The following is a 16025-nucleotide window of genomic DNA, read 5'->3' on the forward strand; positions in this document are numbered from 1 at the left end:
AACAACACCAACCAAATCGGCATGTAGTTTAATACATTGCATAATCAGTGGTTCTGTTGCATGATCTCAACTATTGTGTCTGGATTTGATTTATATGTTGGCCTCAAACCACTTTGATTTCCATACCATGCTATTTCAATTGATGACACACAGACAGATTACAAACCTTTCTGACCGTAAATACTAAGTTCAGAGTCAATATCTTACAAAATATGAGCAAATCAAATATTTGCCATGTCCCCACCATATCAGATTTTTTTCTTCTTTGCTATCTTTAGAGACAACAGTTTACATTTTTGATCATAGCCTATACACGAATTGTGTGCAGACAAAATTTCTGCATGTCCCTTGGGGAGCAAAATATCAAAATATCTGGTTCCATCTCATTCATGTTGTAACCACTGTCTCACATCAACTTTGTACTAGAGGTCAAACCTGTGAATACTACATATTCAGATGGTTGATAAAAAACATTCACACAAGACATATGTCTTATCTCTACTTTAGCAGAGATGCCATCTGCTACAATTTTATCATAGTCACTAAGAATTTTAACTTCAAACTACGCCAGTACGATTCCACTAGAAATTATATGAAATTTGCATAAAATGCATTAAATTCGAATATATAGACAAAAAACATATTTTCAACGATGAAATACATTTTTGGACTTCACATACCTTCCATTCATCATATTTAATGACATTTGAACTGGAATGATTGCAAGTAACAAACATAATTTTAGGAAGCTGATTTGAATACCTTCGTTATTTGACACATTTGGTTCCTACGGAAATAATTTAACAAAGTGACCGTAATATCATTAATTATTTTCTCAGAATCCATCATGATGTTGACTACTAATTTTATGGTCAAACTACTAATTTTGAACTTTGAAACTACAATTTGCAACACTTTGGGGTTGGCATCTCTGCTTTAGGCTGTCATACAGACAGACTGTCCCATTTAAACCAGGTTCTACTGTGTTGGTTTTGGGCCATGGAAAAATTGTTTTCATTATTTATTTCCTTGTTCTATTTCAGCTAGGTGAAAGCACATATAAAAATGTCAAATCCAGGAAGAGATGGGTGAGTTATATATGTTATGAATCAAAAGAATTAAACAACACCCATTTCATTAATGTCACTTTAATTATTAAATCCGAAGCTGAAAATATTACATTTCATATTTTTCATATGATGCCCTAGGGCAAAATATCACTTTGTCATGGTGATGTGACATCATGAACAATGCTATGTTGTTATCTTTCTTCTGTGACTTTACATTCTACATGGGTAATGGCAACAATGGGTAACCGGCCTGTTTTTTTAAAGTAGATTTGGGCTTATTTTACTCAAGTTGACTTGGAAATTGAAATGAAATGAAATGAAATGAAATAAAATATTCATGTCCATATCATACTATGTTTACGACACTCATGCCTAAATGTGAGTATATCCCTCACTCTCCCTCAGAAAATACCAACATTTAGGCGCTTGTGTGGTAAATATGATAAGATATGGGTAATTTTTTACCTTGCGACATTGTTTAGTTAATTCATCATGACTTGACAGGCTTTAGACCTATCGTGAGTTCTTTGTAGATTAGAGTGGTCTTCAGCAAACCATGCTCGTTGTAAGAGGTTACTAACATGATTGGGTGGTCAGGCTCACTGACTTGGTCAACACATGTCATCAATTTCCAGTTGCGTAGATTGATGCTCATCCTGTTGATCACTGGATTGTTTGGTCCAGACTCTGTTATGTACAGACTGCCACCATATGGCAGGAATAATGCCGAAGGTGGCGTTAAACAACAGAACAAAAGATCAATTATCCACCTGATCATCCCATGGTCCCTCTTGCCTAGCCACCATATCACTGTTGGAAGATTACTCTCTCTCTCTCTCTCTCTCTCTCTCTCTCTCTCTCTCTCTCTCTCTCTCTCTCTCTCTCTCTCTCTCTCTCTCTCTCTCTCTCTCTCTCTCTCTCTCTCTCTCTCTCACTCACTCACTTTCCTTTGCCTCGCTTGGTATCCATTCTTGTAATGTGTTTTCTCTTACAATTCACTCTCAGCTCCACTCAGCTCCTCTGCGCTCTGTTTCCACTCCACGCCACTCCACTCCACTCCAATCCAATCCACTCCACTCTTCACTACAAACCTACAGGTGGTGGGGTAGCCCAGTGGTCACACCAAAAGCCCGGGCCTCAATTCCTCTCATGGGCACAATGTGTGACGACCATTTCTGATGTCCCCTGCCATGATATTGTTGTAATATTGCTAAAAGCGACGTAAAACCACACTCACTCACTGCAAAACCTGAACCCACACAACTCATCTGTCACTCTTACTGATCCACCATCAGCTGCAGAATGTTCCACTAACTCTCAAAATTCGCCATCACTCTGCCAGTCCTTCACAGTCACTCCATTTTCTCTCTCCCATCTAGAATCCCTTTCCATCAATTTTGTGCTGTTTATGCGATCTTCACACTGTCACATCTTTTTCAGAAACAGAAACTAACAAATCCAGATCCTGATGCCCTTGACCTTGAGCTGTTCGGACTTTGGCAGACGGAGATCTACATCCCTCCACCTGCTGTTGATGTAGGTTCTGAAATTATCACATCAAAATTATTATTATTATTATGCTCATTTTGTATGTTGAATCTAATGTGCATGTTTTTCTGGAGTATGCTCTGTTCTTGTAGGGCAAGATTCAGCGGAATGTATACGGGAATGTGGAGCTGTTTAAACCATGGATGTTGCCAGGGGGAACGGTGCACCTGCAAGGTAAATGTCTTCATCACTGATGTATTTCATGTTCAGTATGTAGGAAACATCTAGTCTCTGAAATAACGTAGAGAACAATATGGTTTAAGACTCTTCATTCAGAATCTATGGTAATAACCGTACATGGGGTATATTTGTTTGAGCATCTGTATGACTGTGTAGTCAGAGAATAACTTTTGAAGATGTGGGTTACAACTGGACTTAAGCATCACATGCTTGTCCTAAGAGACAACTGATAGGCTCCAGTGTTCAGGTTCTCATGGTTGATGCCTTTCACCAATGACAACCTTGGCCTTAACCTGCCTCGCACTGAATGAGTCAGTGATCTGATGTGACATATTTCATTTATAGCCATTGAGAGCTCCCTGGTTCATTTTACTTTTAGCATGGGGCAGGTTAAGGTTGTCACTGATGAACGGGCACAACACAACCCTGTTTGCAATGAAAAAATGCATGTATAATCTTTATGACAGTATGATGAACAAGTCTCTGAAAGAATCCCAGTTAGTGCGCTGACAGGTGCCATCAGTTCAGCATGTTTTGGTGTATACTGTGAACTAAACAACAAAATAGATCAGTTGCTGCTGCAAATTCTCAGCTGGGAATCGAGGTCACAATTTTTCAGAAGACCCCAGCTCCTAAAGTACTGCTTCCATTTTAGTGCTGTATGTCTCAATCTTTGTTGACAAATCTAGAGTCTCGAAATGTGTGCATACTTTGGATGGGATAGATCAGTGATCATTGTTGAATTTGCCCTTGGTGTGTTGACCTCGTCACATTCCTTTCCATTTATATGCTAAGACCCCGTTAATGACGTTCCTTGATGGCAGTTTTTAGCGTTACAAGCCCCAGTGGACAAAGTTACATTTCAATACATGATGCAGTACATGTCTAATAACCTCAGCATGTCTGGATGCAGTTTCCATCACCAAAAAGAATAAATGGATGCCCACTGATTTATTTTTCAGGTGATCAGAGTTAGTTTTGTGTGATTTTTTATGTCATGGTACAAAAAGAAAGACCTCGAAAACATTTTCACATGATCAAAGACATTGTCTGTATTGCTTTCTACGTTACGTGTACCAGTTGTCTTGTCTGGGACCAGCATAAGTTAAGAATAGTGTTGTCAGTTAACCAGAACACTGACCAGGATATTTGTTGTACAGGATTCCCAGGCCTGAACCGAGTCGCGAAGAAGCTGAACCTGGACGTTGCACCGGCCATGGTGGGGTGGGACACTCACTGTGGCTTCTCTCACCCTCTGTGAGTTGATGGTAGAAGGAATAAGAACATCTTGTCATTGATCTGCTGTTGCTATCTGCATGAACGTTTACACCTGATTGTATTTTGCTGATGCAATATTGGTGTCAGTTGTTATTTTGGTGTCTGATGGATTAATGTTTGTTTGTGAAAGATGGACATCTAGTGATATTTCATAGGTGCAAGATTTTTATATGTTACTTTGGTGTGTGAATGAATTATGTCTGATGTTATTTTGTTCCTGCAAGATTGATGTCTGATCCTATTTGATAGGTGCAAGAATGATAGCTAGTATTTGTTTTGTTAAAGCAGGATTGGTTATATGCAGGATAAACAGTTGGGTGTTTTATTGTTGTTGTCTGGTGATATTAAGTCGTGCATAGGGTTGACATCAGGAAATGATATTGTTTGTTGTGTGCAGGATTGATGGCTGGAAATGTGTGAAGGGTTGACATGAGGAAGTAATATTGTTTGTTGTGTGCAGGATTGATGGCTGGAAATGTGTGAAGGGTTGACATGAGGAAGTAATATTGTTTGTTGTGTGCAGGATTGATGGCTGGAAATGTGTGAAGGGTTGACATGAGGAAGTAATATTGTTTGTTGTGTGCAGGATTGATGGCTGGAAATGTGTGAAGGGTTGACATGAGAAAGTAATATTGTTTGTTGTGTGCAGGATTGATGGCTGGTAATGTGTGAAGGGTTGACATGAGGAAATGATAATGTTTGTTGTGTACAGGATTGATGGCTGGATTGTGTGTGAGGAGCAGAAAGACATCCTGATCGCTGCATGGGACGAGGACCAAGAGATTCAAAAGCAGAGGGAGAGAGAGGTACGTGGCAATCAAATAGAGGCCAGGATTTGCTAAACCCTAACCCACTCACCAATACCCTGCTTTGTGCAAAACAAGGTGTTCCCGTCAGAAATCGGACAGTTGACCTACATACTTCACCCTGCAGCTGCCGACAAGCGTTTTGTGTCCCAAAAGAATTAAATAGCTACCACTACCTCTTAAATCTGTGTAATGGAGAACGTAGGGTCTGGTAAATTTGCAATGCAGTTGTATTTGTCTCTCTTCACAGATTTTACATAGTGTTAAGTATTGATAAGTTCCCTTTTCCTTTGACAATTGCTTTCTGTTAATTTAAGCATATGAGTAAGTTTGGTTTTCCGCCTCTGTGAACAGTACTCCAGTACTAACTCACAGCTTCATGTTGGAGAAAATCGTGAAGTGATTCAGGTCTCAGATGTAAGATTTTTTTATGAAACTCACAAACATGAGTATGGTACAGAAACCAGGAAACATCATCAGCCAGCCTGGGATTTGAACCTGTGAGTAGGTGCCTGGCTTGCCCAAGGAATGAAACTATTCTAAATGAATTTCTTCATGTTGGGCAACTATTCGAAGCCAACTTCTGATTTTGGTCTTATTACCCATTGTTGTAGTTTAAACACCGGTAAAGAATGGAAAAGAGGCATGTTTCATGTCGTCATCTTGGTGCATGGGTGGTCTTCATGTCTTGAGACACCGAAAGTGGCTGTGTACAGATGTACACACCCTCTTGGATGTATGTGTGGTTGGAGTTTTATCGAAGCTTTTGACATCTTAAATCTGCATCAGTACAGACATCTCCACTACATCAAGCTGACATGATGGGAGAAGTCACTAAACTCATGATTGGTTCCATACCCTAATCTTTGTTTATTGATACAATGATAATTCCTGTCGCTTGCACGGTTGGTTTAAAGGAAGGTGGCATAGCCCAGTAGTTGAAGTATTCACTTGTCATGCCAACAGTATGGGTTCAATTCCCCACTTGAGAACAATGTGTGAATCACATTGCTTGTACTACTTTTGGATTATTTTACTCACTCCCTCTACGTAAAATGACCTGTGAAGGTCCCAGGGTAGAATAGGCCTTCAGCAACCCATGCTTGCCATAAGAGTCGACTATGCATGTCGTAAGAGGTGACTAACGGGATCAGATGGTCAGGCTCGCTGACTTGGTTGACACATGTCATCGGTTCCCAATTGCGCAGATTGAAGCTCATGTTGTTGATCACTAGATTTTCTGTTCCAGATTCACTCACTCACTCACTCACTCACTCACTCACTCACTCGAGGTCATAAGGTAGCTAAGTGGTAATCACATGGAAGGCCTGAGTTCATTTCCCAACATGGGCACAAAGTGTTTGATTTATTGCTCAAAGTTCATCTTGCTAAACATTTCAGCTTCATGTGAATCAAATCTTTTCACAGTTTATGTACACAGATAGTTTGATCATTATATTTTCAAAAACTGCAAAAAAAACCTTCCAACCCAGCTTTAGATGAAAATCCTAGAATTCATATTCTGTGGCTGTGCTAAGAGCATTGTACTGAAATATGTCCTGTACATCAACAGAAAAGGGAGAAGCGGGTGCTAGGCAACTGGAAGCTGTTGACACGATCCTTGCTCATTAGAGAGAGGCTGAAAAAGCGATTTGATCTGCAGGTGAGTTATCTATTTAAAACAGTTTGACGGCAGTATCCCAAATATGACATGGAATTGTGAAAAGTTCCTGACACACAGATTGCAGTTATGTCCCCAGCAGTGTTAGCTAAAGGGTACTAGGTATCTGGCTTGATATGTTGGTTGATAACATCTAAGCTGCAAGGATAAAATACAGCATGTTTGATTTAATCCTTTGTTTATTTTTGCTTCATGACTAGGGCTGCAATGATTCAGTTTGATTCATCAAAAATCGAATCTGGAACCTAGTTTTGATTTTCAATAACCATTGTCACTATTTCGATTAGATATTTGAATACCTATTTAAATTATTTCCACACAGCCAGAACGTAATTTTGATTCCCAAAGCGTGCATTTATTAGCACTGGAATAAGGTGAGATTTGATTGGTTGATGCCAAGCTTATTATCCAATAAGAACTGTTGGTAGTAGACATCGCCAAGTTGATAATGTATTTCATGACGAAAAAAGACAACTCTGAGAGTTAAATGGAATCTCATGTTTTCACTTTTTTGAAGAATCACACTGAAAATAATCAAATGACCTGCATCATGATATTTATGCAAGTGTCCCTTGATAAGTAGGTTATCTTTCTAGGAGCTAAAACACTTTGTACATCCAGTACAGAACTCCCAGTTGTGGTGTTCAGTTTTGTTCACAGGATAGAGCTAACTTGTGAAACAAAACTTGCAAGTCAAAACTTGCAAGTGATGCTGTGTTGAACTGTTATCACTCCAAAGTATATGAACACAGCATTCTTGGTATTTTCAGTTCAAAGACTGGGCTTCATGTATTAATGTTCTAGTATATTTTAGGCTAGAGTCCCATGCTTATATGACCTTTGTCATGTATATTTGATGATTTATCAATGTGTATTATGATGATGTTTGATGTATTATTTGTGGATGGTTTGTTGTCAGGATACAAACGCTGAGGAGGAGAAGGAGGATTGTGGGGCGGAGGTGGCAGGAAAGGGAGAGAAGGCTGTGGATGTTGTTCACTCGTGGCCGGCAAACAGGCAGAAGGGGAAGCACAAGAAGTTGTCAGGAAACACTGAGACTATGTGAGCTGTGTTACTGTCAATGGGATATGTTTGCAGGGAACAATGAGATGTGAACAGCTATGGCAAAGTATGAAATTGTGAACAGCTCTAATTTCATGGGAGATACATGGACAGTGTAGCGAAATGTGACATATGTAGCTGTTGCTAGTGAGATATATGAATAGCTGGTTATAGTGCACATATTTTCTTGAATTTCTCAGGAGTTGTTTCCCCTGGCTGGTTCCTATGGAAACACTTCAGTCTGAAACGTCGTTCAACCAAAGTTACATAACATGTCTCAAAGATGTTTACTTCTTTGTAAAGTTTCTCCAGCTGGAAGAAATGGCTGATAAGTACTAGGGCCGCAATGATTCAGTTTGATCCATCAAAAATCAAATCTGACACCTTACTTTTGATCTCAATAACCATTATCTCTATTTCTATTCGATATTTGAATAACTGTTTTAATTATTGTCACACAACCTGAACCTAATTCAGATTAGTCCAGCAGTTTCAAGCACTGAAATAAGGCGAAATGTGATTGGTTGACACCGGGCTTATCATCCAATGAGAATTGTTGCTAGTAGAAATTGCCAAGTTGATGATGGATTTCAAAATGGCTAAAAAACTGACCCTGAGAATTCATGAAATCTGATGTGTTTTCTTGTATGAAGGATCAAATCAAAGATAAAATCGAGGGTCAAGTATTGAAAATCGAATCGAATGCAGTTGTGGGTGAATCATTGCAGCCCTACTATGTGCCTTTGTGAAACTGGTCAAACCCATGGTGCTTCTGTGAAAGAATATGTTCCAAGTGTCAAATGTTTGAGATGAGTAACAACAGGTCAGACGAGGTTAGAGGGTGGGTGTTTGACATCAAGTCATGATTGTGTAGGTCAATGCCCAAGATGTCAGTCACTGCCCAGACTTGATTATTACAGACCACTGTTATGTAGCTTCAGTATGGCTAAGGGTGATGTTCAACAAACCCATGATTGTCACTGCCTATCCTTTATGGTCCAAGAACTTGTGATGATACAGGTATAATTGATCCTCAATAACCCATGCTTGTTGTAAGAGACAACATGAGATTGAGACAACATGAGTCAGACTCACTGACTTGGTTGACACTTGACATTGTATCCTAATTGCGTAGTTCGATGCTGTTGCTTGCTGGGTTGTGTGGTCCAGACTCCATTATTTACAGATTGCTGGAATATTGCTGGAATATTGCTGAGTGCAGCATAAAACTAAACTCATTAACTCACTGAAAGTCCCAGTTAATGACTTTGTACAGTCACTAGTCATTTAGTCCACATCAGGTAACAATCCAGACGAACAAGTTGTCCGCAAATATTATTTTTAAACATAATCATTCATCTGCATTATGCTGCGGCCAACCTGATGTCACAATGGTGTTTGATCTTAACACATGGCTCCAGACCAAGGAACCTAGGGAGGCAACTCATGGTGTCACTCATCACATCCCATCATCATCCTTCATGTGCTTATTGTTGTTTTATATATGGCAGCATTATACAGAAAATTCAGGTTTGTGACAACTGTCATTCCAAGAGCAAATGTTTAAATACAGATTGATAGTGTTTACAGTTTTATACTAAAAATATAATTAGAATGTGGGACTTTTTGACATTAATAAACAAAGTCAAGAACAGCTTCCATTTTGTATTATTTTTCACAGCAGACAACATTATCTTCAGGATGTTGGTTTTGACTGTCTCTGTGGCCAGTTGGTCAGCAGGTTTTCCCAGAGATGACTTCTGATGTTTACTTGATAGACTCTCTACCTAGAGACCCACAATGTGCTCTATTGGATAGACTCTACCCAGTGGAGTTTATAGACCCTGTACACGAAGAACCTTAATGTGGTCGTGTACCTGAAGAACCTTAATGTGGTCGTGTGGACAAGACACTAAATGGTGTTCCCCAATGTGATCTAGCAAGTAGAACCTGTCCTGAGACACCTTAGGAATTAGGGAATTTTGTGATTTAAATTGTATTCCTAAAACCGTGTTACAGACATGACTCTTTATCCAGGGACCTGCAATCAAAAGATACGAAGCAAGTCTAATGAGATACAGGTGTATAGTTTTTCATGAAACAAGACCAACCATATACTCAGCATTCACACAAACACATTTTGTTTCAATTTTAAATATCGAACAAACTGATAAAGAAAATGACAGTTGTGTTTGAATAAACCATGAAACAACAATTTTGAATAAAATTTGGCACTACAGTATGTAGTTGTCTGGATAGTGGATTTAACGTCTGTCTTGAGTGAGGAAAGCAAACAGTTCAGTGTGTGGTCATGTGGAGGAAACAAGAACTTGTCAGCCTGGGGCTCCTTCCATGAAGCAATTCTTATTAAGGTTAACGGTAACTCCCATTCTTTAACATTACATTAAAGTTACTTAAGTGACTTACGATCAACTTAGTGCTTTGTGAGAGGAGCCCTGGAGTCAGTATACTGAGTCCGAGTTGGATATCCATGTCAAACTCATGCCGTCTATCTGAGCAGTCTGTAGCATCACATCCAGCCTCCAAGAAGTAGACACATACATGTGCATAGATGTCTCTGTGTAACTGCTTTATGCTTGAACATGTGAAACCCCCTTTCACATCAAGGATGAGGATTTATCAATTGACTGGAATTTTTGCGCTCTTTTAGCAATACTGAGATATATCAGGGGACGTCAGAAATGGGCATCATATATTGTACCCATGTGGGGATTCAAACTGGGGTCGTTGTGACGGGTGAACACTTAAAACACTAGGAAGTGGACTGCCAAAAGTGAACAAATGCCTGCAGAAAATATTGAAATTTTTTCAGGAAGTTTCAGAAATTTAACCTTCAGATGATGATAATGTACAGGTAACTGAAGATAAGATATACGGATGATTGACTTCTTATCACGAGCAACATTTAGATGCTTGATATCACTGTCAGAACCTTCACCGAAACATCAGTCCTCATGGTAAATAAAGGAATGATCTATCCACATATCTTATCCTTACATAGTACTCTTAAATTCTATATGCCTCTCAAATAAATTGCTTCAAATTATGCTTTAGGGATGTTGATTTCTGTCTGTTATTAAGAACAAAATGTCGAGAATTAATAAATGTATTGCATCTCATACCAACAGTTAAACATGGATAATTTTTTTATAATTAGTTTCAAGAATTCATGATGTCGTCACTTCAACTTTTGTTCCACTTGATTCCATGTGAGACTACAAGTTAAATCTATAACTAAAGCACCTCGTCAACAAGCACTAGCTTACCACTGTTGAAATACAAAGCCAGGTTGACCATATGGTCAGGCGCGCAGACTTGGTTGACCTGTCATTGTATCCAATTTGCACAGATCGATGTTCATTCTGTTGATCACTGGACTGTGATCCAGCCATGATTATTCACACAGCAACGCCATGTCATTGGTAAAAAACTGATAAAAGCTGTTTAAAATCATACTCTAGGTTTGAAACCTATTTCTAACATATCTGACACACTAGCAACATTACTTTCTACACTACAAATTTAATTCCATATTATTGTTATAACTGTATCTAGCCAGTTATAACATTAACAATAATATGGAAAGAACTTTGGTTCTGTGTTTTCTGTACTTTAATGGTTGTAAAAATAAATGTTGGAGAGTTCAAACCAAATAATCATAATTTTATTCATTTCAAGTCAACATATTTACAATTCACCACTAAATCACACACGTTCACACAGCACTATACCGACACCTTGTTTCCTTTCACTGACTAATTATTTTAGGACAAACCCTCAGAGGGCCCCTTTCAAGGGACCAACCAAATAGCTCTATGAATTGTTTACAGTCAGTTTACAGGTCACTCAAATGTAAGTATAACCCTTCTGTCAGTTTTGTAAACAATCAAAATCCCTAAATCCCTGCAGAAACGTACAGCAACTTCTGTAGTAGCTAAAGATACCAAAAGTAGTGTAAAAGCACTCTTTCTCATGGCATCCATTCATTGTAACATCCTTAATGTGCAACCTCAAAGCAATTAATTTCCAAAATGATAACCATTCGAAATGAGATTTGTTATGCTGAGAAATAGAAAGTTTACAGCACATGCAAATATTGACTGACTGGTTGCCAACAAATCTAAAAGGAAACTACATGTATTAAATAATCTATTGTATGTTCCTCCAGTTTTTACATTTCATAATGGCAACCCCCAATTACTAGCCTCTAAAAATCAAAAGGAACACTGGCACTATCTGTCTTGACTGGGAGCATAATATCACAAGTCGAAGTAATTATTGTTAATAACAGTGTATAAAATAAGCCAAAAACTCAGCCAGACATCAGGCTTGGTGACATGTTATCAGCCCAAAATGGATTTAACTAGACTGTACACCAAGAATTCACTCAGATGTATGGAACATGCACCAGACCATCAGGTTGGCTAGCTGTAAATTTAGATGGTCTGTCAGAAACCTAGCCCCTCTCAGGGCTTATTTCATATATTGATAATAACATTTTTCTTCTTGTCATGAAATTCAACAAATTTGTTATCCATAAAATGTTACATTGCTTCCAACTTCTAAATTCCCAGCGAAGATTTGATTCGACGGCATGACATCTGTTGTCATCTTTTCATCTGTTAATGCTAGTACAGCACAGAGTCTTTGAATAATGTCCTTTTCCAGGATGTCAACTGATGTCAGCTCTTGGACCTTTCCAAAGCAATCTTTTTCCTTTCCTTTTCAATCAACTCGTCCATGTCCTGTAAATAAACATACAATCAGAGAGTGCAGCTTAGGGCTGTCACAATTCACTCCTCTAACACTGTACAATCAGCAAGTCAAACAGTATGTATACCAACATCCAATGGCCAATCAAAAATCATAATATTTCCGATGATCTATGGCCCTATAATTTTATTACCTCCCTCTACTTTCTTTTCATCCAATCAGGTGTCTACGCTGGGAATTTGAGCATACCAATCACATCTAACTTTCGCTTTTTAAATTATTTTTAACTGATTAAACTTGGGAACACAAATCATGCAGAGGAATTTTGAAAGGGGTAGAATGAGTTCTTGCATATAGTTCTCTAAAGTTTCGCACCTGACAATTTGTTTACATGATCTCACCCAAATCTGAGTTGCACTGCAAACAAACCTTCATAGCTGCGACCACTATCTTTGTTGACACTGGCAAGCTACATTGTAACGGTGACTCAGCTGATTGGCTACTGTGAGAATGGGAGCCAGCAAAGGGAGCCTCAGATGCATCCAAGGTATAGTGGAGATTTATACGTATACCCTTGGGATATCGAGGATGATGTACCTACATCCAAACCACAATCAACAAATCTTACAAAATGTCTGCCAACATCCAAATGAGGAACATCAAGTCAAACATGTGTCCCTACATACAATAGCCAATCAGTAAGTCAAACATTATGTATACCCACATACAATAGCCAATCAGCAAGTCAAACATTATGTATACCTACATCCAATAGCCAATCAGCAAGTCATACATTATGTATACCCACATCCAATAGCCAATCAACAAGTCCAACATTATGTATACCCACATCCAATGGTCAATCAACCTTTCAAACATTATGTATACCCACATCCAATAGCCAATCAACAAGTCAAACATTCTGTGTACCTACATCCAGCGGGCGATACATCATGTGTATTGTCTGTGACCCAGCAAACATGGACAACATAGCTGCTGCTGTGAAGCGCAGATATCGGCCCCAGGTCACACCAGCAGGCATGATGAGATGTAAAGAAACCAGTATTCAAGTGATACAATCAACCTAGGATGATGCTTCCTCAAGCTCTAGAGCTTTTCTGATGGCTTGCTTTCTCTTGTATACAGAATCTGAAATGACCAGAAAACGGTTCAGATACTCTTGTGAATACCAAGATTATATACTTAGCCTGTGGTCTGTAGCTTGAGTAAATTCTTTGAGTGGCATGTTTAGAAGTTGGTGAATCAGGTAAGGACAAACTTTATGGATGAGCAACTTCTTTAATCGGGTGAAGCGACGTTTTGATACAGCTTCTTGTATCGTCAAGCGAGTATGAGCATACAGCTTCGTGTATCGTTGTCAGGCAAGTATGAGCATACAGCCTCGTGTATCGTTGTCAAGCAAGTATGAGCATACAGCCTCGTGTATCGTTGTCAAGCAAGTATGAGCATACAGCTTCTTGTATCGTCAAGCAAGTATGAGCATACAGCTTCATGTATCATTGTCAAACAAGTATGAGCATACAGCCTCGTGTATCATTGTCAAGCAAGTATGAGCATACAGCTTCGTGTATCGTTGTCAAGCAAGTATGAGCATACAGCTTCGTGTATCGTTGTCAAGCAAGTAAGAGCAAGTTGATACAAGAAGCTGTATCGAAATGTTGCTTCACCTGATTAAAGAAGTTGCTCATCCATAAAGTTTGTCCTTATCTGTAGCTTGAGCAACCAATAATACAAGAAGACAAAGTCATCAGTATCCCCCACAATGGTAAAATAATCTTCATGAAAATGTCAAGGTGATTTAACTATGGATCCATGTTGTCCCAGTGGTTGATGAATGATGGCATGATAAATATGTCTTCTTCCCATTGATCTAATGGAAATATACATATGTAAACTATCTATACACTAGCATGCTTGTATCAACAACCGTCTGCCTGAGTTCTTCCACAGTCTGATGCACCCCAGTAATGCTGATACAGAAACAGAGTGGCACTGTTGATTTATGTCATTAGGTTCTTGAATACCCAGAAGGTAGATACAGGGTATTGAAAGGTTTTAAAGACCTGCTCCTGAAAGGTGCACTACCACCAATTTCAAAGTAGAACTTGTTGCCATCCTCAATGCCAAAACAATTTATTCAGAAATCCATAACTATCAAAAACAAACAGTTCACTACCAGACCTTTCTATGTGCCTAGTTTGGTGAAAAAACATCTAACAGTTTTTAAGTTCTCCACATGAAAAGTACCATCACCAGTTTCAGTTGAAATCAAACTTATTGTCATAGAAACACAAGTTTTGTTTTACTCATAAATCCAAAACTATCAAAAGGCACCAGTTCACCACTAGAACTATCTATGTGCCAAGTTTGGTGAAGAAGTACATTGAACTGTTTTAAAGTTCTGCACCGGAAATGAGCACAACCACCAGTTTCAGTTGAAGTCAAATTTTATTCAGAAATCCAAAACTGAGGAACAGCATCAGTTCTCCAAAAATAAATATTTATTGATTTTCATGATCTACTAAGATGAATTTGCACAGATGGAAAGACAGTATCCAAAGTAATAGTAAAAGTTGTAGTCAAATGGGCAGAGACTAAAAGTCAAATTGAACAAAACCAAAACTCAAAAAAGGCCAAGAAAAGGGCCAAAAATTTATTTTCATAAATTACATAATAAAATAGTGCTTCATTTGTTGACGATAAATGAAATTTGAACACCAAGGCAGACAAACTTGTCTCAGTCCAAGTAAGTCCTCAGGTAAGCAGTACATTGTACTTCCTATTAACTGATTCCTAATTAGTCGTTAATTGATCCATAACCGTTGAATGAACTTCCTTGTTAATTGGAGATGTTAACAATCAAAACCCTATTTGTGACTAGATTTATACATGTCAGCAACCAGTTATCCCCAACACCTGGCTGTAGAGCTTGAAAAGATAGCTTGACTTGTACTTAACCACAGTACTTCACACATAGACACATCACAAAAGCAATAGGCTACGAGAGTTCAACTCAAGCTGTCTGTTCAAGCGCAGCTGCTTGGTGTTGGCAATAACTGGTCGCTAGCCAGTAGAGTATCTGAGTGAGTTTAGTTTTTTGCCAAGCTCAGCAATATTCAAGCTACATGGAGGCGGTCTGCAAATAATCGAGACAATCCAGTGATCAACAGCATGAGCATTGATCTTAGCAATTGGGAACCGATGACATGTGAAGTCAGCGCTAGTCGCCTCTTACAACAAGCATACTCGCCTTTTATGGCAAGCATGGGTTGCTAAAGACCTGTTCTACCCCGGATCTTCACGGGTAAGTACTAAAGTAGGTGTATTCAAGGTATGTCACTGGCATTGTCAGTCACCTGTTCACTTGATACTCTGTAAGAGGGTTACTGCTGTATCAAATTTGTTTAATTGTATGTTATGTTGAAATGGAAGTGTTGTGTCCGATAAAGTACACAAATCACGGAGAGGTAAATTTGACCTTCAAAATCACTGTCATCATGTGATCGAAAATTGAACAAATTGTTCCACTTACAAAAGTTAACTTCTCCAACATGCCACTTGATCATTGAAAATTCAACAGTAGCTCCAAGAACAAAGAAGCAAGGAAGGAATCTGTAAATGCCAAAAGTTCGCTTTCCTGGCCAT

The 16025-nt window shown here is 38.7% G+C and overlaps 1 protein-coding gene across 1 annotated transcript in view; it reads left to right on the forward strand.

Moving 5' to 3' along the window:
* The window catches only part of LOC137296311 (DNA repair protein complementing XP-C cells-like), a 28787-nt gene extending 19507 nt beyond the window's left edge, over positions 1-9280 (forward strand). Inside the window, exons 16-22 of the mRNA XM_067828082.1 lie at positions 1044-1088; positions 2511-2606; positions 2711-2792; positions 3959-4055; positions 4789-4882; positions 6456-6545; positions 7483-9280. Of these exons, the coding sequence (XP_067684183.1) occupies positions 1044-1088; positions 2511-2606; positions 2711-2792; positions 3959-4055; positions 4789-4882; positions 6456-6545; positions 7483-7629 (651 nt within the window). The 3' untranslated portion in view covers positions 7630-9280. The remainder of the gene's footprint in view (positions 1-1043; positions 1089-2510; positions 2607-2710; positions 2793-3958; positions 4056-4788; positions 4883-6455; positions 6546-7482) is intronic.
* The last annotated feature ends 6745 nt before the right edge of the window (positions 9281-16025 follow it).

This window comes from Haliotis asinina, chromosome 9, assembly GCF_037392515.1.
Source record: "Haliotis asinina isolate JCU_RB_2024 chromosome 9, JCU_Hal_asi_v2, whole genome shotgun sequence".
NCBI lineage: Eukaryota > Metazoa > Mollusca > Gastropoda > Lepetellida > Haliotidae > Haliotis > Haliotis asinina.